Here is a 25,712-nt window from a genome sequence, read left to right as displayed (position 1 = left end):
AAAAGAGATCCCAAAATGAAAACTCTGAAGAATATTGAAGCCAAATTCCAGAATTATCAGGTCAAAGATAAAATACTATCAGATGTCAGAAAGAACCAATTCAAATATCAAGAAGCCACAATCAGAATTATCCAGGATTTAACATTTTCTACATCAAAAAATCACAGGGCCTGGAATATAATATTCCAGAAGGAAAAGAAGCATGATTACAATTAAGAATTAACTGCACAGCAAAACTGACCATAATCTTTCAAGGGAAAAGATGGATATTCAGTGAAATAGGAGACTTTCAAACTTACAAAGGAAAAAACCAGAGTTGAACAGAAAATTCAATCTTCAAAAACAAGATTCAAGAGAAAACTAAAAAGGTAAATAGAAAAGAAAAAAACATGTTATTCAATAAGATTAAACTGTTTACATCCCTACATGGGTAGATAATACTTGTAATTCTTGAGAACTATATCTTTTTTAAAGACATTCTAGATAGAATGAATATACATAGACAGAGGACGTGCATATAAGATGACTTGGATGTAATGATATTTTTTTTTAAAATAAAGGGTGAAAAAAAGGATTGTACTGGGACAAAAGAAAAACGAAGGACAGAATAGGGTAAATTTTATCATGCATAGAGATGCAAAAGACATATTACAATACAGGGAAAGAAGGAAAAGGGTGATTATTGTTTGAATCGTATTCTCACTGGAGTTGGAAATAATATAAACACTCAATTGGATAAAGAAATTTATCTTACCCTAAAGGAAGTAGGAGGGGGAGAGAGAGAAAAGGAAAGGGCTGATAGAAGGGAAGATAGACATATAAAGGGAAGGGAGTTGGAGGGGGTCTGATAAAGAGAGGGCAGATTGAGAAAGGGGAAATCATCACAAGCAAAACAGTGGTAAGGAGAGAAAGGGTGAAAAGAGAAAGAAAAATACAAATGGAGAAAAATAGGATGGAAGGAAATACAAAGGGAGTAACCATAACTGGGAATGGGAATGGGATGAAGTCTCTCATAAAAGAGAAGTGGACAGAAGAGTAGATTAAAAGCTAGAATCCTACAATATATTGTTTACAAGAAACATTTACGAAGCAGAGAGATACACATAGAGTAAAGGTAAAAGACTGGAGTACAATATATTATGCTTCAATTGAATTTAAAAAAAAAAAGCAGGGATAGCAATAGGAAATGAGTCATGCAGAAGAATTATGAAAAAGAATCAACAGCTTGGAAGAGAAAACATAAAAATTGACTGAAGAAAGCAATTCCTTAAAAAATAGAATTGGCCAAAAAAAAAATCCACTGAAAAAAATAACTCCTTTAAAAATAGAACTGGATCAGATCAAGCAAAAGCAAAAATGGATCTAATTAAAAGAGATAAGGAAGGAAACTGCATTTTGATAAAAGATTCCATAGACAATGGAGTAATAGCACTACTAAATTTATATGTGCCAAGTGGAATAGCATTCCGATTCTTAGGGTGAAGTTACATGAGTTACAGGAAGAAATAAATAGCATATCAGTGGGAGACCTCAACCTTACCCTCGTGGACTAAATAAATCTAACCACAAAATAAACCAAAAAAATTAAGGAGGTAAATAGATTTTTAGAAAAGTTGATAGTCTCCTGCAGAAAACTGGATAGGATTAGAAAGGAATAGACCTTTTTCTTAGTGATACATGGTATCTATACAAAAATTGACCCTGTATTAGAGTATAAAAACCTTAAAATAAAATGCCAAAAAGCAGAAATATTAAATGCATTTCTTTCAAATAATGATGCACTAAAAATTACATATAATAAAGGGCCATGGAAACATAGAATAAAATCTCATTGTAAACTAAATAATCATATTCTAAATAATAAGTGGGTCAAACAACAAATCATAGAAATAATCAATAATTTAATCAAAGACAATGACAAAAAATGAGACAACATACCAAAATGTATGCAATGTAGTCAAAACAGTTGTTGGGGGAAAATTTGTATTTCTAAATGCTTATATGAATAAAATAGAGAAAGAATAGATGGAAGAATTGGGCATGCAACTAAAAATGCTAGAAAAAAATTAAAAATAGATAAATAGAAAAAGAAAGAAGAAAACCAATTTATGGGTAAAGATGAAAAGAGTGACTTCACCAGTAATGAAAAGGAAATTAAAACAATAAGTAAGAGTTATTTTGCCCAACATTACGCCAAGAAATATGACAATCCTTATGGATGAATTATGGCTGAAAATTGATAGATATTTGCAAAAATATAACTTGCTCAGACTAAAAGAAGAGGAAATAAAATACCCAAGTAGATTCATTTTGAGAAAAAAAATTGAAGAAACCATCAATGAATTCAGAAGAAAAAAATTCCAGTGTCAAATGGAATTACAAGAGAATTCTACCAAACCCTTAAAGAACAGCTAATTCCAATACTATATAAACTATTTGGGAAAATAGAAAAAGAAGGAGTCCTACCAAATTCTTTTTTTATGACACAAATATGGTGTTAATACCTAAACTAGGTAGAATCAAAAGAGGAAAAGAAATTTGTAAACCAATTTCCCTAATGAATACTGATGCAAAAATTTTAAATAAAATGTTAGCAAGGAGATTATAGCAATTTAATACCAGGATAATAACACTATAGCCTGGTAGGATTTATACCAAGAAGGCAAGGCTGGATCAGTTTAGAAAAACTATCAGCATAATTAACCATATCAATGAGAAAGCTAACAGAAATCATATGATTATCTTAATAGATGCAGAAACAGCTTTTGGCAAAATATAGCACCTATTCCTTTAAAAAATATTGGAGATAAAAAAATAAAAATAAAAAAATAAAAAATACTGGAGAACATAGGAATAAATGCAAATTAAAACAACCCTGAAGTATTTCCTTACACCTATCAGATTGGCTAATATGACAGAAAGGGAAAATGACAAATATTGGGAAAATTGGAACACTAATGCTTTCAACTTTCCAATAATTCTGGAAAACAATTTGGAATTATTTCCAAAGGACCATATATTCTTTTTTGCATACTCTTTGATACAGCATTACCACTACAAGGTCTACATCCCAAAGAGATTTTTTTTTTATAAATGCTAACTGGAGATGGTCTTCTCTTGGGACCTTTGTCATCTTGGAAATGAAATGGACATTCTCCCTCCTATTGCAAGCAGTTTTAATACCCCTTATCCTCATGTTTCAGTCACTGTTTGCAAATAGAAACATGTGTATATTTCTTCTATTATGTATTTTCCTACCCACATTTACTCCATATTTCCACAGTGTATACAATCTTTATTCTACTTGCTTTTATCAAAAACCTGTTTTCTCTTCATGTTCTTTGGCTAGCAAGATCCCAGCTCTTCCCAGAAAACAATATGTCTCTGGACATTCTCTCTAAAAACTTGGCGTTCTTCCTTTTTTATGAGCCTCAAAGTACTAGATTAGGAAGAAAAGTACACAGATATTCTTCAGTCATGATTCCCAGACTCTCTTTAGAACTATAACTCAGAAAATTCATCTTCCTTTGCATTCCAAACCCCCCCATCTTTGCTGCCATTTAGTACAATTTTTCTCAGTTACCTCTCAACTTCTAAAACATTATCCCTCCTTCCTCAAATTTAGAACCTGATACAATCTTCTACTCTCCATCCCAAACTTTCCTCCTACATAAGAACTTAATATGTGTGTTAATGTCCCTTAAAATACCTTGATTTCTCAGTTTACCAACTTCTTACATATCTATGACTCACTTCAAATGTCATATGTTGGAGCTGTCAATGATGATAAGACATGGACAGGTTTGATCTTCATAGGAATAACCTATGTTAATGAGATCATGGATTTTCTGAGTACTGAAATATGTGAGATGCTATGCAGATGCAAAACTATAGTGAAAATATGTATTAACATACACTGAAATCACCATATTCTTTAACATGGATGATGAAAAAAATCACTACATGGCATATTTACATTCAGACTGGAGCCTCTTGCATTGCAATAAAAGATTATATTTGCCATTTAAAGTTATTTCCCATATATTTTCCTAATCTTTTCTCTAAAATCTTAAACATTTTTAGGGGAGGGCAATTTTCTAAACACCTGCTATTCCCAACCTCATTAAAAAAAAAAACCAGTTGATGCTTATCTGACATTTATCAGGTTTACCAAGTATTTCACATACATTTTTTCATTTGATCAATTATTTGTTCAGTCATTTTCATCATGTCCAACTCTTCCATGATCCCATTTAGGGTTTTCTTGGCAAAGATAATGGAGTGATTTGGCATTTCCTTCTTCAGATTATTTTACAGATGAGGAAACTGAGGCAAACAGGATTAAATGATTTATATAAGGACACACAGGTAGGATGTGTCTGAGGCCAGATTTGAATCGAGAAAGATGAGTCTTCTGACTCAAAGCCTCTATCCACTGTATAACTAGGTGCCCTTGTGTTCCATAATTACCACAACCTGGATATTTGCTACTACACTACAGTGAGGTAGCAAAAGAATATAAGCCTAAGACTCGGGCAAACTCTATCATCAAACTTCATCCATAATATTTTAATCAATAAATCCCAATGTTTCCTTATTACCTTTAGATCAATGATAAACTCATCTGTATTGACTTTTATAGTCTTTTACAATTTAGTCAACATTTCCAATCTTATCATATATTATTCATCTATTCATACTTTACAGTCTAGCCATAACGAACTTCTTGCTAAAGCTTACACAATACTCTACATCCCATCTCTATGCCTTTGAATAGGATGGCTCCCAAGCATCCTCACCTCTACTTCTTATAATCTCTCATTTCCTTTAAAAGTCAGTTCAAATACAACCTTCTACATTTAACCTTATTTTATTCCTGCAGCTGCCAGTGCTCTTTCTACTAAAATTACTCTGAATTTATTCTCTGTATTGAATATTGTAAAATTATTACATATATACATTTACATGAAATTCTATATATTTTTAAATGCATTTGGTATATATACACATACAAAGCCTCTTTTAAGCCTATCATTTATTCTCATGCAAAGATGAGAAAAATCAAAGCCCAGACACATGGTATTACTTACTTAAGATCACAGAACTAGATAGTACTTGAGCTGGAACTAGAATATAGCCTCTTGACCATAGTATTATTTTCCTGATAACCATTCTATCACTTCTTCAATATCTTTTCTATTCAATATTCATTTTCTTCAATATCTTCTTGTTAAAAAAAATAATGGGGCAGCTAGTTGGCACAGTAGATAGAGTGCCAGCCCTAAAGTCAGGAGGACCCGAGTTCAGATCTGGTCTCAGACACTTAACACTTACTGGTTATGTGACTCTGGGCAAGTTACTTAACCCCAATTGCCTCAGCAAGGAAAAAAAATCTTACCAAGACTTTCTTGAAGTACTACATGGCAACTCTTGTCATGATTTCCCCTAAAAAATAGCCCTCTGCGAATAGCACCAGTTGGGACCTCTATGAGGTATAGCGCTTGTACATGACAGACCACATTTCATCAGTCATATAAAAATGACCAGCATAAGATCCTTTATGGTTTTCTGCACTGATATTGGCTTGAAGGAAGATTCAAAAGAATGATCTAACAGATGAATTCTCTGACCTCTAGAAGTTAACAGTTTAAGAATGGAAATACTGACATGCACAACTGTAAAAACAAAGAAATCTATTGCTAACATAAAGATTTTTTTAAAAATATATTTATAATATAAAATGAATATATAGAGGTACAAGTACATCTCTATATGTGTGTGTGTTATTGTGTTGCTTCAGTTGTCTGTAACTCTTCATACCCCGACTTGGGATTTTTTTGGCAAAAGTATTGGAATGTTTTTACCATTTCCTTCTCGAGCTCATTTTATGAATGAGGAAACTGAGGTATACAAGGTTAAGTTACTTGCCCAGTTGTGAGATTGGAGTTGAACTCAGATTGCAGCCCCAAAACTTTATCTACTGTGTTACCTTCACATACAGATATATATATAGTAAGCAAATATAAATGTCTATATTGATATTTAATAGTTCAAATATTTTTTTCTGTTGGTGGAAAATGAAGAATAAATTATAAAATGTAGAAGGAACTAACTTACCTAGCTCATATATGGAAAGTCTTTAGGATGGTTCTGGGATTCTTAGAGGTCACTTGAAAGTATAGAGACACTAGGTGATTAAAGAATATGAGGGCTGAAATGGAAGCAGAGGAACATGGTAAGCTATCTGGGAAAAGGTACTAGATAGAGATTTTAAGTTGGATCTACTAGAATTGTGAAATAAAGAGGCCAAAGATTCCACCTGCCTGGGAAAGTAGAGGAATTGAATTGAAGGATAAAGAAAAATAAAGGAGAATTTATTACTTTGTGGTTCACAAAATATTAAAGATGACCTTATTCTTCATCCTAAAGCATTGAGGATGGAGTGAAGGGGAAGTGGAACTAAAATTGGAGAATCCAAAAAAGAGGAATCTGTAATAATTCAGGTAGGAGATAGTTCCAGATAGTTCCAGAGTAGCTTAAAGCTATGACCATAAGTAATTATTCTATTTTGGAGTGCTGTTATATTAGGTAATTCTAAATATCAGTTAGAAATAGGTCACATTGTGTTATGTTCTAGAGAAAGCATTTTTATATTAACTTAGGATGTCCTATTTTCTGTTCCCTGATGACTCATCACCCTTAAGTATTAATCCTGTGGCTCACTGTGTTATTATTTAACTTTAACTGAGCATCTGCTCCTGCTCCCTTTTACTGAAATGTTCATCTTCTTTTGCTACTAAGATCTGTGAAATGCTGTACTACAAAGTCATAAGTCACTCTTCTTGTCTTCCCAGGAGTTTCATCCTATTATCTCTAAATCAGTAAATCACACGCCTTCTGTGAAAATATAAACTCAGCTTTGACTTCATATATTATTCTTTTCTCTCCCACTTGGAGGTGATTAGGGTAAGCTTTTTCAACAATAACTCTTTATAAACCCTGTCTCTTGAACTGGTTTCCAAGAAATCAGTCCACTACTTCCAGAGGAAAGATTTTGCATCACTGGAAAAGCTCATAAAGACATCCTGTTTATATATATGTCTTTCTCTTCCTCATTTACATCCTTTATAGAAGCAATCCATTTCATTTGCCAGCCTCTTCTTAACATCTCTGAAACAACTTTTTTATTCACTTTCTTATTTTTTATAGGAGTTTTTAAAAATACTTTTATCTTGTTGGAAATCAGTCCTTTGTTATATTCTTGAAACTTCTAACAGTAATTTTCAAAATCACTCATGTGCTTTGTAATCAGAACTAACTGAAAACAAGAATTACTGCCCTTTGTCATTCACTCCAGTCCTTGATTTTTAATGTGTTCTCTCTTTAGTCTTTATGTTGCATATTTAGCCAAGATAGAAGAATAATGTGAAAATTTTTGTAACAAATTCAAATATCAATTTGCATTTTAAACAAAGTTTGAATTAATTTTTACTTGTGGGCCATTAAAACCAATAAGAACATTTTTTGCCAATATGCAAACGTAACAAACCTGTAAATAGTTGCATCTCCATTAGCTACTGTACTTCTTGAGCCCCACTTCATTAATCTATATCATTTATATAATGCAAGAAAAATATTTGCAAATAAAAATGTAGAAAGTAAATAAGTCATCTTAGAGTGGGAAAATACTGAAATTAACTTCCTATCTCTAATAAATAATTATTAGTGTCTCATCCCATCTCATGATGATAAATATGAAGGAACATTTTAAGAAATATCTGAAAGTCAGTGAATAATACATAATAAACTTAGTGAAATAAAACCATATTCAAACAGATCCTTATAGAAAACTTTCAGTACATGTGGAATATAGTCAGTGAATTATTCACTCTTAAGAATAAGTTTTCGCAGTCAAGTCAGGGACCCATATGCCCATTGCAGAATGTTCTCATTATGAAGATATCTCAACTTTTCAATAGAGAGATACTCTCTGAAAAAATATAAGATTAATCTAATAGAAGAAAAATGGATGGTGAACTGATCTACAGACTCAGTTATATGGAAGGGACATCATGAGGGAGAGAAAAAGATTGTCAATTGCTTGAGATGTTACTTCCAGATAACAGATATGTTGGAAATGGCATACTCAAAAAATATCTCAGAAGGAAATAAAAATGGTTCAGTTTAGTGCGGAGCCCAGTGAATCCTGGGATACTTTTTGGCAGGTACCTGACAACCTAGTTTTCCCAGAAGGAAAATCATATCACAATAGTCCCCATTTGCAAGGAAATTTTATTTTAATATAATTCCAGTGACACTGGCCTCTTTACTCTTTCATGTTCACAACATTTAATCTCCTGACAGTATTTTTACTAGCTGGCTATTTCCAACGCCTGGAACTCTTTTCTTCTTTATCTCTCTGTCTACTGGCTTCCCAGTCTTCCTTCAAGGTTTAGCTAAAGTCTTGGCTTCTAAAAGAAACCTTTTTCAGGTCTCCTTAAACTTAGTACCTTCATTGTAAAATTATTTCCAATTTGGTGTGTGTGTATGTGTGTGTGTGTGTGTGTGTGTGTGTGTGTGTGTGTGTGTAGGAGAGAGACAGAAAAAGAAAAAGACAAAGATAGAGAGTTTGTATATAATTTTTTACGTGTTCTATGATTCACTGGACTGAATGCATTGAGAGCAGGGACTCTGTTTGTTTGTTTGCCTTTCTTTGTATCCCCAGTGCTTAGCACAGTGCTTGGCACATATAAGGCACTTAAATACAATTTGGCTTAAATTTTATATTGGAGAGATCCCTCACATTTAGAAAAAAGCCCAACTTCCTGGCAACCTTATCATACCATATAATTGGTAAGTACAATGGAGGCTATGGAACAGTTCTTCCTGAGCATCTTAATTATTAGTATCAAGGAGGAAATTGAATGCTTCATGCCAAAGTACAAGTCATACTTAAAAATAGACAGTATCTACTTTCATACCCTCCTTTAGTTTTAAATTATGCCAGATTTCAACATAAATACATTAAATAAATAACTGATCTTTATTTTTTCACACTTTTAAATTTAATAAATATTATTTACACTTTCTGAAGTTTGGACAATCAATAAACATGTAATTCAATTCCAGATTATAGCTATTGAGGTATAAATTATCACACTGAAAATTTAGCAACTGGCTCTTACAAGCTGCATAGAGATGGTTCTAGCACACCTCTCAATACTAGCATGAAAGATATTAAATTTTTCTCTAATGAAAAAGTATAATCTTTAAAAAAAAAGATTTAATGATTTATCTTCCCTAAAATTACATACAAAAACAATCTTTGACATTTTTTTAAAATTCTGAGTCCAAATCCTGAGACTGAGCTTTAGGCAAATATTCCCCAATGTAGAGAGAAGAGCTATTTTTCTAAATGGTTACCTTAGAAAATTAGATACTTATTCCCACAGCATTGTCATTGCTTAAAAAAGTTTTAAAAAGTCCTTTTTAGGACCTGCCTTCAGAACATAAAGCATATAATAAAATTAGTTTCATTTTAAGATTCATTTTTCCACTAGAGTATATTACCAAGAGCCTCAACATCCATTTTACTCATTAAATTTATCTTTAATGATTTATCTGGAAGTCCTCACCATTAGAAGGAATCCCATTTCCATTTGGACTATTGCAAACACCTTTGATGAGTAGACTCATTCAAAGGAATTTGATTGTACAAGAAAAAAAGTGGAACAAGAATGTATCTAGATAGCTCATTCATAGAGACAATATTAGTACACACATCTCGTACAGACACCATGCAAAAATAATGAGGTGTTCCCAGGACTGACCAAGAAAAGAGACTATATTGCTTTTCATAAATTACACAAAATTTTAATGACCCTAAACTTAACTCTAAAATGAAAGATCATCATTTTAATGATACTTTCTTGTATGTCTCTAAATATGGATATGCATAGTTGCCAATGAATTAAAATTACCAAAGGACAAAAGAGATGCATGGTGGCAACAAGTAGACTTTGTGACCCTTTTTAGGGTTTTCTTGACAAGAATATTGTAGTAGTTTATTATTTTCTTCACCAGCTCATTTTACAGATTAGGAAACTGAGGCAAAGATGGTTAAGTGATTTGTCCAGGGTCACACAGCTAGGATTTGAACTCAAGTATTCCTGATTCTAGATCCAGAACTCTATCCACTACACCAATTTATGGACTTTGAATAAGAGAACTAAAAGAAAACATTACCATTCCATGAGTTAAAATGTCCTAAATAGTGTTTGCTAGGCAAACCAGTGATTTTCTGCATTAAATTTGCACAACAGATGTTATCAAATCCCAATAGCAGAAAAGAAGATAGCCTTCAAGTATACAACAGAATTTTACCAATTCAAGCTTGTATTCCAGAGCACATGAGGACATCATCAATCTAGTCAAAGAATTAAGAAAGAATCTAGAAATGTGAAGTACCTGAAGATATTAGTAACCTTGATGAATTCATTGTTTTTAGTACTTGGAAGAATGTGAAGCAAGAGAGTTGCAGGTGTTAGTTCAGTTGGAAGAAACTATTCTGAAGTTGTCAAAGTTCAAAGTTGCTTAACTGCCCATTCTGTTGAGCCATTGTATGGGTCACACAATATCTCAAAGAGTAGAGAGCACTATGCAGAAAAGAAATTCTCACTAGCTGGCCACTTCCAAAGAATTTCTGTGAACTAAAGACTCTTCTACACTTTGGTAGCCACTATCAAAAATTTAAGAATTCTGATCAATGTAAGGATCATCTCCAATTCCATAATGCAATTGATAAAGACTGTTACCTATCTCCTGACAGAAATAATAGTCTCAAAATATAGAATGAGATACATATTTTATGTATAACCCAACATAGGGGTTTGTTTTGCCAGATTACACACATTTGTTTGAAGAGTTCTTTTCTTTTCAATTCAGGAGAAGAGTGTAGGAGAGCAAAAAAAATAGGGATAGAATACCAAAAAATGTGAAAAGAGAAAGGCAATAAGGGATCACAAGTAAGTTGAACAGCTTAAACCATATAAATAAATATTCAGTTTCATAAACAATTCCTGCCTTCTATTCTACAATTCTGATTGCTCTGTTCATTTTATTTAGTGGTTTTTTTTTTAATTTGTTGGAGTTTAAAGTTATTATGAAGTGTGAGAATTATACTCATTGATAAAACTCACAGTTCTCTCAGTTATAAGTATGTGGTTGAGAAGAACAGTAAGCCAAAAGGAAATAAGACCAATTTGGATTGACCAAATTCACTTAAATATCTTTTGGAGATCGTAAGATGAGATATATGACAAACATTTAGGTACCTGGCCAATAAAAACATAAATTGTCCATATTAACATAAGAGGAAATAGAATATTTAAATAGATTTATCTGAAAAAAATGTACAAGCCATCAATAAGCTCCCTAAGAAAAAAACCATAGGACCAAATGGATGCACTAATGAATTTTACCAAACATTTAAGCAATACTTAATTAATCCCAATGCTATATAAACTACATATTTGAAAAAATAGGCAAAGAAGGAATCTTAACAAATTGCTTTTATGACACAAACATGGTTTTTATATTTAAATCAAGGAGAACTAAAATAAAGAAAACTTTAGGCCAATTTCTTTAATTTCAATGGAAAAACTTTTAAATTAAATAAAAGCCAGGAGAGCCTATACAAAGATCATACACAATGATCAGGTGGATCATTAAGCAGAATGTAGTGTTCAAAACTGTCAACACAATTAACCATGTAGATAACAATATAAACAAAAATCATGTGATTATATCAAAGGACATAGAAAAAGCCCTAGACAAAATACAATGACCATTCTTACCGAAAATGCTAGAAAGTGTTAAGAATCAATGGAACCTTTCTTAAAATGATAAGTAATATCTATCTAAAAACCAATAACAGGCATTGTCTTTAACCGGGATAAAACTTAAGCCTTTCCAATGGCATCAGAAGTGAGATCAGGATCTATTATCATCTGTGTTATTCAATATTGTGCTGAAGATGCTAACTATGGCAGTAGGACAGGAGAAAGAAAATGAAGGAACAGGAAGGGACAATAAGGAAACAAGACTATCATTTGCAGATGATATAATGGTATACCTAAAACCTCAAAGAATTAACTAAAAAACTAGTTGAAACAATTAACAACTTCAGCAGAGTCGCAAAATATAAAACAAATGCACATAAATTATCAGCATTTTTATATACCACCAAGAAAACACTATAGGAAAAGAAAGAAAGAAATTTAATTTAAAATAACTATAGAAAGTATAAAATAATTGGGAGTCTACATGCCAAGACAAAACAAGGGATTATATGAACACAATTATAAAACACTTCACACAAATAATGACAGATCTGGGGGGCAACTGAAGAAATATTGATTGCTCATGGGTAGACTAAGCCAATATGATGGAAATGACAATCCCATCTAAGTTGATTTTCTTATTCAGTGTTATGCAAACTGCCAAAGAATTATTTTGTAGAAACATTGTAACGAGAGTCATAAAGTCAAGAATATCAAAGGAATTGATGAAAAAAATCAAGAAAGCCTAGCAATTTCAGATTTCATGCTATGCTACAAAGTGGTAATCATTCAAATAATATATTGTCCTGGCTAAGAAATAAAGTAGGGGATCATAAAATAGATTAGTTAAATATATACCGTAATAAGTGGTTATAGAAATCTAGTGTAATAAATCCAAGTTTTTGGTGTAAGAACTCAATATTTGACAAAAATTCCTGGAAAAATTAGAAAGCAAAAATTAGGCATCTACCCACCCCCATCTTATGCCATGTACTAAGATATAGTCAAAATGAATAACTGTTTTGGAAATAAAAGGTGATATAATAAGTAAACTAAGGGAGCATGAAAAGATATACCTGTAAGTTCTGTAGCTAAGGAAAGGGATTATGACCAAAAAAGAGATAGAAGAGATTATAAAAAGTAAAATAAATAATTATGATGACACAAAATTGAAGGGCTTCTGCACAAGCTTAGAAGGAAAACGGGAAACTGAGAAGGGGAACACTTTTGCAACAAGTTTCTTTGATGGTGCCTCATTTCTCAAATATATGGAGAACTGAATCAAATTTATAAAATTAAGAGCCATCCTACAGTTGATAAATGATCAAAGTATATGAACATATGATTTACAGAAAAAAGAAATCAAAATTATCAATAATCACATAAAATACTCTAAATCACAATGGATTAAAAAAATAAATTAAAGCAATTCTGAGATATCACCTCATATTTATCAAACTGGATAATGTGATAGAAAAGGATAGCAATGTTGGAGGAGATGTGGAAAAGTTAGGGGAAAAAAATTTGCTGTTGGTGGTTTGGTGACCTGATCCAACTCTTCTGAAGAGTACTCTGAAGCTATATTCAAGAGCCTATGGAACTGTGCATACCACTTTGACCTATTAATACCTTTAGTAGATGTGTATCCCAAAGAAATCAAAGAAAAAAGGAAAGGATGTATTTGTACAAAAATGTTTATAGCAGCTCTTTTTGTGATGGAAAAGAGTTGGGAAAATATGGATGCCCTATCAGTTGGGAAATGGCTAAAGTTGTAGTATGTGCTATATAGCATTATTGGGCTATAAGAAATGCACAATGATTTCAGAGAGATCTGGAAAGACTTCTATGAACTAATGCAAAGTGAAATGAGTTGAACCAGAACACTGTGCATGGTAACAGCAATGTTAGAAATATATTTGGTATGACTTCACATGTATAATCAAAATCAAAGTGCTTATCTTCTCAAGGAAGTTTTAAGCAGGAAGAAAAAAGAGAATTTGGAACTCAAAATGTTTTTAAATGTTTGTTAAAAATTATTTTACATGTAATTGGAAAATATTTAACAAAAGAAAAAAGATAAAAAGAAAAACAAGTAGAAACAGAATAGAAGCTGATCATTTCTCTTCTTTCTTATAATTACATCTGAAACAGGAAGTTTCAGGGCCAGAGAATATCAAAATCAGCAGTTGAATATGTATCTTTACATAAGAATAGCATTCACTCCTCTCTCTGCATTGTATTTTTTAACTTTCTCTCTTCCCCACCAATTAATTGCCTCAATTTTTTCTTGTTCATAAAATTGCTAGGGGACCTAAAGAGAAATAATGGCTAAAAGTACTATTCTTCTCTAAAGAATTCATATTTCTCTTTAGATTAAAATGTGTAACAACTTTTTTTTTTCTGTCCCTATCTACTTTGTTTTTCCTTGTTTAAAAAAAAATTGCTTAAGGAAGATCCCGTCTTTCTATAAGTTACTAAAATACAGAGTTCCCATTCTGGAAAGAGACCAAGTAAAGGATCTATAACAGTGAAATGCAATAAAATGTTCAATGGATTGCATTCAACTTTTGAGTACCCATTTTTCATCTATAAAAATGGGAATGATAATAAATCTTATACCTACCTCACAAGGCTGTTGTGAAGATAAAATAATATATGTAAAGCACTTTGCAAATCTTAAGGTGCTATATAAATACCAATTATGATGATGTTAAGGCATATAAATTTCCTGAAACTCATGTTTCTTATCTGTAAAGTTATCTCAAAGCACTTTCTCTCTCTATCTCTATCTCTCTGTCTCTCTCTCCCTCCCTTTCTCTGTCTCTCTCTCTCTTCCTCCCTCTCTTTGTCTCTCTCTTCCTCCCTCTGTCTCTGTCTCTGTCTCTTCCTCCCTCTGTCTCTCTGTCTTTTTGTCTCTGTCTCTCTCCACATATATGTGTATATATGTGTGCATATGTATGTATATACACACATACACATACACATATTTTTTTTCTAAGCAAGAGAGAGGAAACACAAGCGATCAGGAAAAGTTGTTGCTGCTGAGGGTGGGTAAACCTGGGTAGAGAGCTATAGTAGGGAAGAACCTGGGCAGAAAGCAGAAGGAGAAAATGCACAGAAAGTACTTTAAAGACTAACTTGAGGTGTCACACTTTTGCCAAAGGCATATTATTCTTAACTAAATTAAGCTATATCATTTGGATGTCACAGGAACATAGATTTAGAGCCATCTATATTCTCATTTTATAGATGTGGATCTGAGGCCTAAAGGGGTGAAATTTGCCTAAGATCACACAAGTAGTAAAGAACACAAAAAAACTCAATCCATGTTCTCTGACTGCAAATCCTGAATTCTTTCCATTGCACCTTAATCTTCATATTATGAAATCCAAAGAAGCATCAACTTCCAGCTCTGCAGAGGCTACCAATGGTATATACTGGTAATTAAACCAAAAAATGTTAAGATAGTTTAACCTCCCCCCACATATACACACACAAATGTAATAGTGATTAGAAGCGTTTTCTGGAATTCTATTTCAAGAATGCTTTAGCAAGACAGAATTGCCTTATTTTCATGATAGGGTTCTAATGTTGGTCCCAGCCACACAGAAATCATTATAACAACAAGCAGGTCAGCATGTCCAGGTGACCACACCATCTGGTTTAGACATACCATAGAAAGCAGCCAATAAGAAAGTAGCACCAACAAGATGCAGAATAAGGATATTGGACCACAAATCTCAATAACTCTTTACCTTGATATGATGTATGTATTGTTCCCCTATTTTTGCTGTCCTTGGGTGAACCTAAACTAGGTTATAATATCATTACCATACATTAACACCCCTCCAGTAAGCTTTTCAGTATGCATTCTGAGTAACTGCATATGTAGTTCCACCAAGGCTTTAGGACTCCCCTCTGTTAGCAAATTCCTATTACCTCAAAATGTATACATCTTATGATGTAATTAGCACCATTTACTCTATAAAAATCTTTGCCTAGCTTTGCTGGGCTGCTGACTCAAGAAAGTTTGGTTTGCCCACTAAGTGTGTGAATCTCATTAAAATCACTTTGCTTGGGTTAGACTGTGAACCTGAATTCTTTCCGAGGCAACATCATAACACATACCTGACATCTTTCAGAATTCAATTCAGACATTTTGACAGAAAAATGTTTTTGAAATTAAACAAATTAAGAGGGACCTAAGATGAGGTGTGTTCCTTTACCTCATGTGAAAGTTGTTTTAAGCTCACAAAAATCTCTGAAATCCTTCTAAAGAAACCAGGATTTGAATGCATATAGAAATAGAGTAATTGTATCATTTCTAAAGTATCTTACTTCAGATCAGGAGTAGGCAATCTTTCAACAGCAGAGTGCCATGTTGCTAACTCAGAGACAGAGTGAGGGTAGGAGGAATAATAAGTTTTGGCAACAAATAAAGAGTTTGAGAAAGACTCCCCGAGAAAGTCTTTTAGATAGATGATGATGATGATGAGAGAGAGAGAGAGAGAGAGAGAGAGAAAGAGAGAGAGAGAGAGAGAGAGAGAGAGAGAGAGAGAGAGAGAGAGAGAGAGAGAGATCATGCTTGTTATTTCTTATGGTCAGAAAGTAATTTGAATTGAAAAGTTCTTCCTTAAGTGTAAATAACTTATTGAAAAGGGTTAATCTTATAAACTTTATAGAATATATATATGTGTATATATATAGCTGTAATCATATTGCTTTCTTCCTGAGATAAGGTGAACTCACTGAGTGAAAGTTCTGATTTTAGTGGACCAAAAAAAAAAAAAAAAAGGAAAAGTAATTTTGGACAAAGGGGGAACTCAGCAAGTCCTCTGAATTGCGAGAAGGCAGCATAATTGTAAGAAGTGGGCAAAGGAATTTCAACTATTTCAATTTTTTTTTCAAGATTTAGTGTCCATCATCTCTTTACGCACTTGATTATACAATTTTCATCTCTTATCTGACCCCACCTATACAATTCCACTGAAGATCATCTTCCATGCTCTAGATTATTTTTTTGAATCTGCATCTTTTTTTAAATAGATTTTTATTTTACTAAATACCTACAGACAGTTTTCAAAGGGAGACCATTTATCAACTAGGGAATGGCTTGTATTCTTATAAATTTGGGTCAATTCTTTATATATTTTAGAAATGAGGTCTTTATCAGAAACATTGATTGTAACATTTTTTCTAGTTTTCATCTTCCCTTCCAATCTTGGCTGCACTGGTTTTGTTTATATAAAACTTTTTAATTTAATGTAATCAAAATTATTGATTTTGAATTTCATCATGTTCTCTAGTTTTTCTTTGGCCATAAATTCCTTTCTTCTTCACATATCTGAGAAATAGACTGTACTTGTTCTCCTAATTTGCTTATAATGTCACCTTTTATCACTTAATCAGGAACCCATTTCAACCTTATCTTGGTATAGGGTATTAGATGCTGGTCAATGCCTAGTTTCTGCCATTCTGTTTTCTAATTTTCTCATCAATTTTTGTCATATAATAAGTTCTTATCCCAAGAGCTGAAATCTTTGGGTTTACCAAACACTAGATTACTATAGTCATTGACTATTGTGTTTTGTGAATCTAATCTATTCTACTGACCATATGGTTTTGATGATTGCCACTTTATAATATAGTTTTAAGTCTGGTACTGCTAGGCCATTGTCCTTTGCATCTTTTTTTTTCATTAATTCTCTTGAAATTCTTGACTTTTTTTTCTTCCAGATGAATTTTGTTATTATTTAGCTTTATAAAATAATTTCTTGGTAGTTTGATTGATATGGCACTGAAAAAGTAGATTACTTTAGGCAGAATTGTAATTTTTATTATGTTAGTTCAGCCTACCCACGAACACCTGATATTATTCTAATTGTTTAGATCTAATTTTATTTTTGTAAAGTGTTTTGTAATTGTTTCCATATAGTTCCTAACTTTATATTGGCAGGTAGATTCCCAAATATTTATATTATCTATCATTATTTTAAATAGAATTTCTCTTTATATCTCTTGCTACTGGACTTTGTTGGTAATATATAGAAATGCCGATAATTTAAGTGGGTTTATTTTAAATCCTGCAACTTTGCTAAAGTTATGAATTGTTTCTAGTAGTTTTTTTTTTGTTTATTCTCTAGGATTCTCTAAGTATATCATCATATCTGCAGAGTAATAATTTTGTTTCTTCGTTACCTACTCTAATTCCTTCCATTTCTTTTTCTTCACTTATTGTTAAAGCTATTATCTCTAGTACAGTATTAAATAGTACTGGTGATAATGGGAAACCATATTTCACTCATGATCTTAATGGGAATGCTTCTAGTTTATCCCCATTACATATGATGCTTGCTGATGGTTTTAAATAGATGCTACTTATCATTTTAAGGGAAACTCCATTTATTCCTATGCTCTCTAGTGTTCTTAATAGGAATGGGGTGTTGTATTTTGTCAAATGCTTTTTTCTGCATCAATTGAAACAATCATATGATTTCTGTTATTGATATGGTCATTTATGCTGATAATTTTCCTGATATTGAATCAGCCCTGCATTCTTGGTATAAATCATACTTAGTTGTCGTATATTATCTTAGAGATAAATTGCTGTAATCTCTTTGCTAATATTTTATTTAAGATTTTTGCATCAAGGGAAAAATACACAAATTGATGTTAAGTGGAGTGAATAGAACCAAGAGAACACTGTAAACAGCAACAAAAAGATTATGTGATGATTAATTCTGATGGACATGGGTCTTTTCAACAATGAGGTGATTCAGGCCAGTTCCAACTGTCTTTGATGGAGAGAGCCATCTGCATTAAAAAATAGGACTGCCAGGACTGAATGTGGAACATAACATAGTTTTTTCATCTTTTTGTTATTTGCTTGCTTTTTGATCTGATTTTTCTTGTGTGGCATGATAAATGTGGAAATATGTATAGAATAATTCTAGATGTTTAACATACATTGGAGTGGGTGAGGAGAGGGGATAAGGGAAGGAAGAGAAAAAAATTTGAAAAGAAAGTTTTTCAAGGGTGAATGTTGAAAAATATTTTTGCATATATTTTGAAAATAATAAGTTATTATTTAAAAAATAAAAAAGCAAAAAAATTCAATAATATTCATTGATGAATAATCAATATTCATTATTATGTATCAATATTAATTAGGAAAATTAGGGTCTATAATTTTCTTTTTCTGTTTTGGATCTTTCTGATTTAGGAATGCGCACCAGATCTGTGTCATAAAGTGAATTTGGTAGGACTGCTTCCCCTATTTTTCTAAATAGTTTATATAGTATTAGAATTAATTATTTTTAAATGTTTGGTAGAATTTACTTATAAATTCACCTGACCCTGGAAATTTTTTCTTAGAGAGTTCATTAATAATGGTTTGTTCAATTTTTTTTTCTAAAATGGGGCTATTTAAGTAATTTGTCTCCTTTTCTGTTAATGTGGAAAATCTATATTTTTCTAAGTATTCATCTATTTCACTTAGTTTATTAGATACTGGCACAGAGTTGTGCAAAATAGTTCCTAGTTATTGCCTTAATTTTCTTTTCATTGCTGATAAATTCACCCTTTTCTTTTTTGATATTGGTAATTTTGTTTTCTTCTTTCTTTTAATCAAATTAATCAAGAGTTTACATAATTTTTTGTTTATTTTTTCATAAAACCAATTCTTAGTTTTTTATTAGTTCAATAGTTTTTTTTTTACTTTCAATTTTATTAATGTCTCTTTGATTTTCAGAATTTCTAATCTGATATTTAATTGGGGAGTTTCAATTTGTTCTTTTTCTAACTTTTTTAGTAGCATGCCCAATTAATTCATTGATTTTCTCTTTATTTTATTCATGTAAGCATCTAATAACATAAAATTTCCTCTAAGAACTGCTTTGACTGCATCCCATAAGTTTTGGCATGTTCTCTCATTATTGTCATCCTCATGGATGAAATTATCAGTTTCTATGATTTCTTTGTTAACCCACTCATTCTTTAGGGTTAGATTATTGAGTTTCCAATTAATTTTTGGTCTATTTTTCTATGGCCTTTTGTTACACATAATTTTTATGGCATCTCTGCTTTAGATTTTCAAGGTCTACCCCAAATTAATAACTGAGCACAGTTATATTATGAATAAAAAATATAATAATTCAATTATTAAAAAATAGAAACTCAGAGACACTAAGATCTAAATCCAAACATTCTTTTGTTCTTTCAAAAATATCTATTAATTTTTTATAAGTTAATTAGGAGGTTTAGTTCTATGTGCTGTTAAAGATGTGCAGTCTCTAACCTCAAGGAGTTTTATGTTGTAGTAGAAAAGCTAAGTTAAAGGCACAAATAGCTATTATATAAAAATTTTTAAGTTTTTTTTTTTATGTTTATGATAACTTCCAAGAAGGGAATCACTTTTAATTAGCGATTGAGAAGATGTGGCAAGGAGGTAGTTAACATTTAACCAGAGCCTTAAAGAGTGGGTATAATTTCAATAGACTCACTTTTTAACCTATTACAATCCAATTCCTGACTTTGTCATTCCACCAAAACTGCTCTCTCCAAAGTAATTAATGATCTCATAACCAAATGCAATGGTCTTTTCTCAATCCTGATTCTTATGGATTTCTCTGCAATCTATGACACTGTTAATAATCATCTTCTTGTTATGATTGTCTCAGAATGTCATTGTCTCCTTGTTCTCCAAGGTCTATTGATTAATCTTTGCAACATCTTTCAAATGTACCTTTCTCTCCTCTGAAACTGGCAGCACCCTAGAATAGGCTCTTATTACCTCATGACTGAACTATTTGGTCTGCTTGCTTCAAGGCTCTCCTTGTTGAGATTTGAGGATATAGTCAGATTCTCCCCATATCAAGCAATACCCAGGTCTCATCATTCTCATTCCAATTCATGCTCCATTTCAGTCATCAAAGTGATTTTCCTAAATGACAGATTGGATTATATCACCTCTCTCCTCAATATACTCCAGTGACTCCCTATCAACTACCCTATCAATTACAAAATGCTCTATTCAGCATTTAAGACCCTTTATAACTTAGTCTCATCCCACCCATATCTTTCCAGTTTTCTTATACTCTAGTTCCCAACACGTAGGGACACTGAACTTCTTATTGTTTTGTTAATTAGACAATCCATCTTTCAGCTTTAAGTATTTTCTCTGACTGAACCTCCTCTTTTCTCTGACTGACCCCTTCTGTTCTCCCTTTTATTTCCACCTGCTGACTTTGCCTGCTAGTACCATGAATTATTTTGACCAGCAGACTAGTCAAGGTTGTCTTTCTAACAATCCCAAATTCCTCTTCATTCCCGAAGGAATCCAGACCTTTTGGATAGAATCTTAAGGCAAGATGCCCATACAGATCTCTGGGCTAAGAGTGGGATTCGTTGGAATGTAAGGGAATTTTCTTTTTAGAAATCTCAAGGTTATTTCCTTTTAAGGGGAATACAAACTCTTCTGATGTGTCAAGAGGACTGTATAGATTTTAGAGAAAAATGGGACTCAGAAAAGAGGAAGAATTTTATCATTACTTTATCATTTACTAAGAATGTTTTCTGTATCTCTTGTGAGATGAAATACATAGGCTTTCCTATATCCCATATTATTATACTGAAATATTAATCTTGTATTATTGTCTTGTAATATCGAGGGGCCCTTTGTCCCATACTTGTCTACACACAAATTATATTCAGATGGGAATTCTGGAAGTATATCAAATCAAAAAGAGAATAATTTGGGAGCATCTGCCTCCAAAATTGAACCTGATCTATTTAAAGTCAGAACCCAGTGTAGTAGACAAAGGAATGTCATTGTTTCTATTCTATACTTGTATTTATATAGGTTGGTTCAGATGTGTGATATTGGTCACATTACTTAACTTCTTTGGGCTTTAATGTGTTAAATGATAAAATAATGGAGTTAGGTTTAAAGATTTCTAAAGTCCCTTATAGCTCTAAATCTATGATCATAGATTTATAGCCCTTTAACCCATGATTATAGGTAAGACTGAAAAGAAAAACAGGAGCAGATCATGAAAGGCCTCAAATGCCAAGCTAAATTGTTTGGATTTTATGTTTGTGTGTTTACATATGCACAAAATGAAGATAATAATTGAACAATTTCTCCCTTTAACCAACCTATATAAATACAAGTATAGAATAGAAACAATGTAGAGATCTACAGATAGTCTTTCTCATGAAATCCATTACAAAAGACAATGTAATTGTCATTTGTTTTTACTCTGTAATATTAGATTACACAGAAAATGTTGCAACTATGTTAATTGACAGAAACAAAATGCAAGAGACCATTATCACTTTTGTGATAACTAATTTTGTGATGGTTATTAATGTTTTTATGCTATTCTGTCAACTTTGTTTCAAAGTCATTATGCAAATGCAAGATATATTTACAATTGTGGTGGCAGCTGCAGAGATTTGGTGGCTCACCAAAAGCAGCAATTCCCAACAGCATACAGAACACTAATATGGATGCATTTGTTAGAGGGGGAGAATGTCTAGGGAAAGAATTTCTCCTCTGGTGAGAAACTAAGTTCTAATCACTGGATACTTAGGAAAATAATTACTGAAATTCATTATGTAGTTCTCAAAAGAGTTTTCTAAATAAACAATCCTTGGAAAGATAACTCCCATCTTTCTGAAAAGTTTTATCTGAGACCCTCTACCTTTCTAGGATTAGGATAAGGTTTGATCTATTCTGATTCTGATACCTTCCAAATAGACTGAATAAATGACCTACTTTGGGGTTTTTAAATTTTTGTTAAGAATTAACCACTTGTTAATTATTGTCAATCATAATTAGTATAAGCAAGTGTAATGAATAAGCAAAACTAGATGCTGCCTACTCAAGCAAGAAAACAGATCTCTGTGTCATTTTAACTCTCTCTGAGGCAGCATAAAATACTGCTTGCTTTTCTAGGCATTGATCTAATTGATGTGCTTTTCTCAGATTCTCTTGGCCGATTTTATTTTATTTTTAAATTTCCCAATCTGCAAATTATGTTTATTGTCTCCCAGTTACCTATACACATAAAGTCTTCTTTTCCAGTTACTTAGTAATGAAAGAGTTTTTATCCTACCTTTTCCGAATTATGCTGGGATTAGCTGTCACCAAATGGGTTTTGAATCCAACATCTTTATTGTATTCACTGGATAGAGGAGGAAGATTGCATCTAGAAAAATGAGAATACAAATTTGGGATAATTTATACATTTTAAAATTCTGAAAATATCATTCAAAGGCAGCATAATATAGTTACTAAAAAGGAAGTTGGGTGCAGAGAGAGCTGGATCTGGAGTCAAATTCAGTCTCAGACTTATTAGTTATGGGACTCTGGAAAAGTTACTTAACCTCTGGCTGGCATGTAGTAAACCATCACTATCAACATCACCATCACCATTATTAGTGAACAGAATAGCCTTAGAATAAGGATCAAGTCAGGCTTCTAAGACATACTGTTGAGTGACTCTGGACAAATCATTTAACCTGTCAATGTCCCAAAGATTTTCTAAAACTGTAAGTTGCAGAGCAAATACTGATATACATTTGTTATGGGAGCAACCTGCTAAGGCTGCTGGGTTATGGGAATCAACTGCCAGTGGCTGCTGGGGATCCAACTCAGATCAGCAGAATGGATCCCTTCATGTAAGAGGATGATAATGATTACAAGGAGACTGAGAGACAGTTTCATTCTCTGGCCTCACTCCTTTTCCCTCTTGCCTCCAATTTATTTCATTCCCAATCTACAAGCAAATCTGTCATAAAGGCTGATTTGCAATTCATTCAGGATTGTTATGATTCTCAGCTATGGGGACTTTTGGAGAATCAACTGCCCCTTCACACTTATGCATGGTCCTTAACATACATTAGTAAAAGTAGTTCCATATACCAATTAAACCATAGGTCTATTTTTTTAAAACGCTTCCTTTTTGAATTCAAATCAATTATAATGACAAAATTATAATTATAAAATGTGATAATATTTATATCAAATGTTAGAAATATCTTACTGTGAAGGAGGCATTATAAGAATTATATTCATTTTATAGACAAACACAGTAAAACATTGACTTGAAAACATCTACAAGCAAAGCCTCAGTGAAAATGCAGATCAGACACAAGACTAACAATAATTCCTAGAAATGTTAAAAAGCAAAAAATTAATCAATCAAATAATAATGTAAAGAAAAATTGGGGTAGAAAAGTGAGAAGAATGCAAGAAAATTAAGAAAAAAGATTTAATAGCTCAGTAAAAAGAAGTAGGGAAAAAAAGAAAATGACTCCAAAAAAAAAAAAAAAAACCCAGAATTTATCAAATGGTAAAAGAGGTGCAAAACAACACTGAAGAAGTCTTTAAAAATTAGAATTGGCCAAAGAGAAGCTAATGACTCCAAGAAACATCAAAAAATGAAAAACAATATTAAAAATTGGAAAAAATAGGAGAAAATGTAAAATGGGGCGAGGGGGGAGGCGGAATGACATGGAATATAGATAAAGAAGAAATAATTTAAGAATCACTAGACTATTTGAAAACCATGAATAAAAAAAGAACTTATACATCATATTTCAAACAATTATAAAAGAAAACTTCCCAGCTATCTTCGAACCAGAAGACAAACTACAAACTGAAAAAAACTCACTTCATGAAATTCTAAAATGAAAAATTCTTACAAGCTAAAATAAAAATCTCCTGAATCAAGAAGAAAAAACTAAAAACTGACAGAAAGAAGCTATGAAAATATTGTTTAGCCTCATGGCTTTTAGCAGCAGCCACTATAAAGGAAGAACAAGTTTAGAATGTAATTATTTGGAAAGCAAAAAAATTAGGATTTGTGGTTAAGAATGGGACAATTAGTTGGTGCAATGAATAGAGTACTGGCCCTGGAGTCAAAAAAGCCTAAAATCAAATTCAGCCTCAAATTGTTATTAGCTATATGACCCTGAGCAAGTCACTTAACCCTGCTTACTTAATTTTCTTTATCTGTAAAATAAGCTGGAGAAGGAAATGACAATTGTGAGTTGCCAGTTCTTTTGCCAAGAAAACTGTAAATAGAGGCACGCAATAAAGAGTTTATACAATGAAGGAGAGACTTGGGGGAGGGAACCCCGAAACTCCTTGAAGGACAAATTTTCCTTGAATTCTGCCACTGCGGGGACCCCACCCAAGGACAAGCAGCTTCATTTTGGTTCTCTACTCTCATTTTGGTTCTCTAAATTTAGACCTTATCATTTGGTTCTCTACTAAAGGGAACCAAATGATAAGATTAGAGTTCCTGGTGGTCAGGAAGTTAAATACCACAACTAGGCTTGTATGCCAAAAAGATGAAAGAAAAAGGAAAAGAGTCTGTCTATATGTACACAAATATTTATAACTGCTCTTTTTGGGGTGGCAAAGACCTGGAAATTGAGGGGATGCTCATCAACCAGAGAATGGCTGAACAAGTTGTGATACATAATTATAATGGAATACTATTGTGCTTTAAGAAATTAGATGGGGGTGGTTTAAAAAAAAAACGATGGCAAGACTTATAGGGACTGATGCAAAATAAAATGAGGAAAACAGAAGATCCTTGAGCACATAAGAGCAGAGTTGTAATGATCCTGTGAAAGACTTGGATACTTTGATCCACACGATGATTCTAGGTAATTCCAAAGAACTCATGAAGAAAAAAATGCTATCCATGTCCAGAGAGAGAACTGATTAACGGAATACAAATTATAATATATATATATGTGTATATATATATTTTACTTTATTGTTCTTGCTTTTAAAAAATATGGCTAATAAAATATATTTTACATGACTTCACATGTGTAACTGATCATTTTGCATGC

At 32.3% G+C, this 25,712-nt stretch overlaps 1 protein-coding gene across 1 annotated transcript in view; it reads right to left on the bottom strand.

The window, feature by feature from the left end:
* Positions 1–25,712, bottom strand: part of ST8SIA1 (ST8 alpha-N-acetyl-neuraminide alpha-2,8-sialyltransferase 1) — a 104,045-nt gene that overhangs the window by 14,295 nt on the left and 64,038 nt on the right. The window contains exon 4 of the mRNA XM_051963417.1: positions 22,958–23,050. Within this exon, the coding sequence (XP_051819377.1) occupies positions 22,958–23,050 (93 nt within the window). The remainder of the gene's footprint in view (positions 1–22,957; positions 23,051–25,712) is intronic.

The sequence above is a fragment of the Antechinus flavipes genome, chromosome 5 (genome assembly GCF_016432865.1).
Source record: "Antechinus flavipes isolate AdamAnt ecotype Samford, QLD, Australia chromosome 5, AdamAnt_v2, whole genome shotgun sequence".
Classification (NCBI taxonomy): domain Eukaryota; kingdom Metazoa; phylum Chordata; class Mammalia; order Dasyuromorphia; family Dasyuridae; genus Antechinus; species Antechinus flavipes.
Note: the sequence above shows the minus strand (reverse complement) of the source record. Positions and strands in the feature narration are given on the sequence as shown.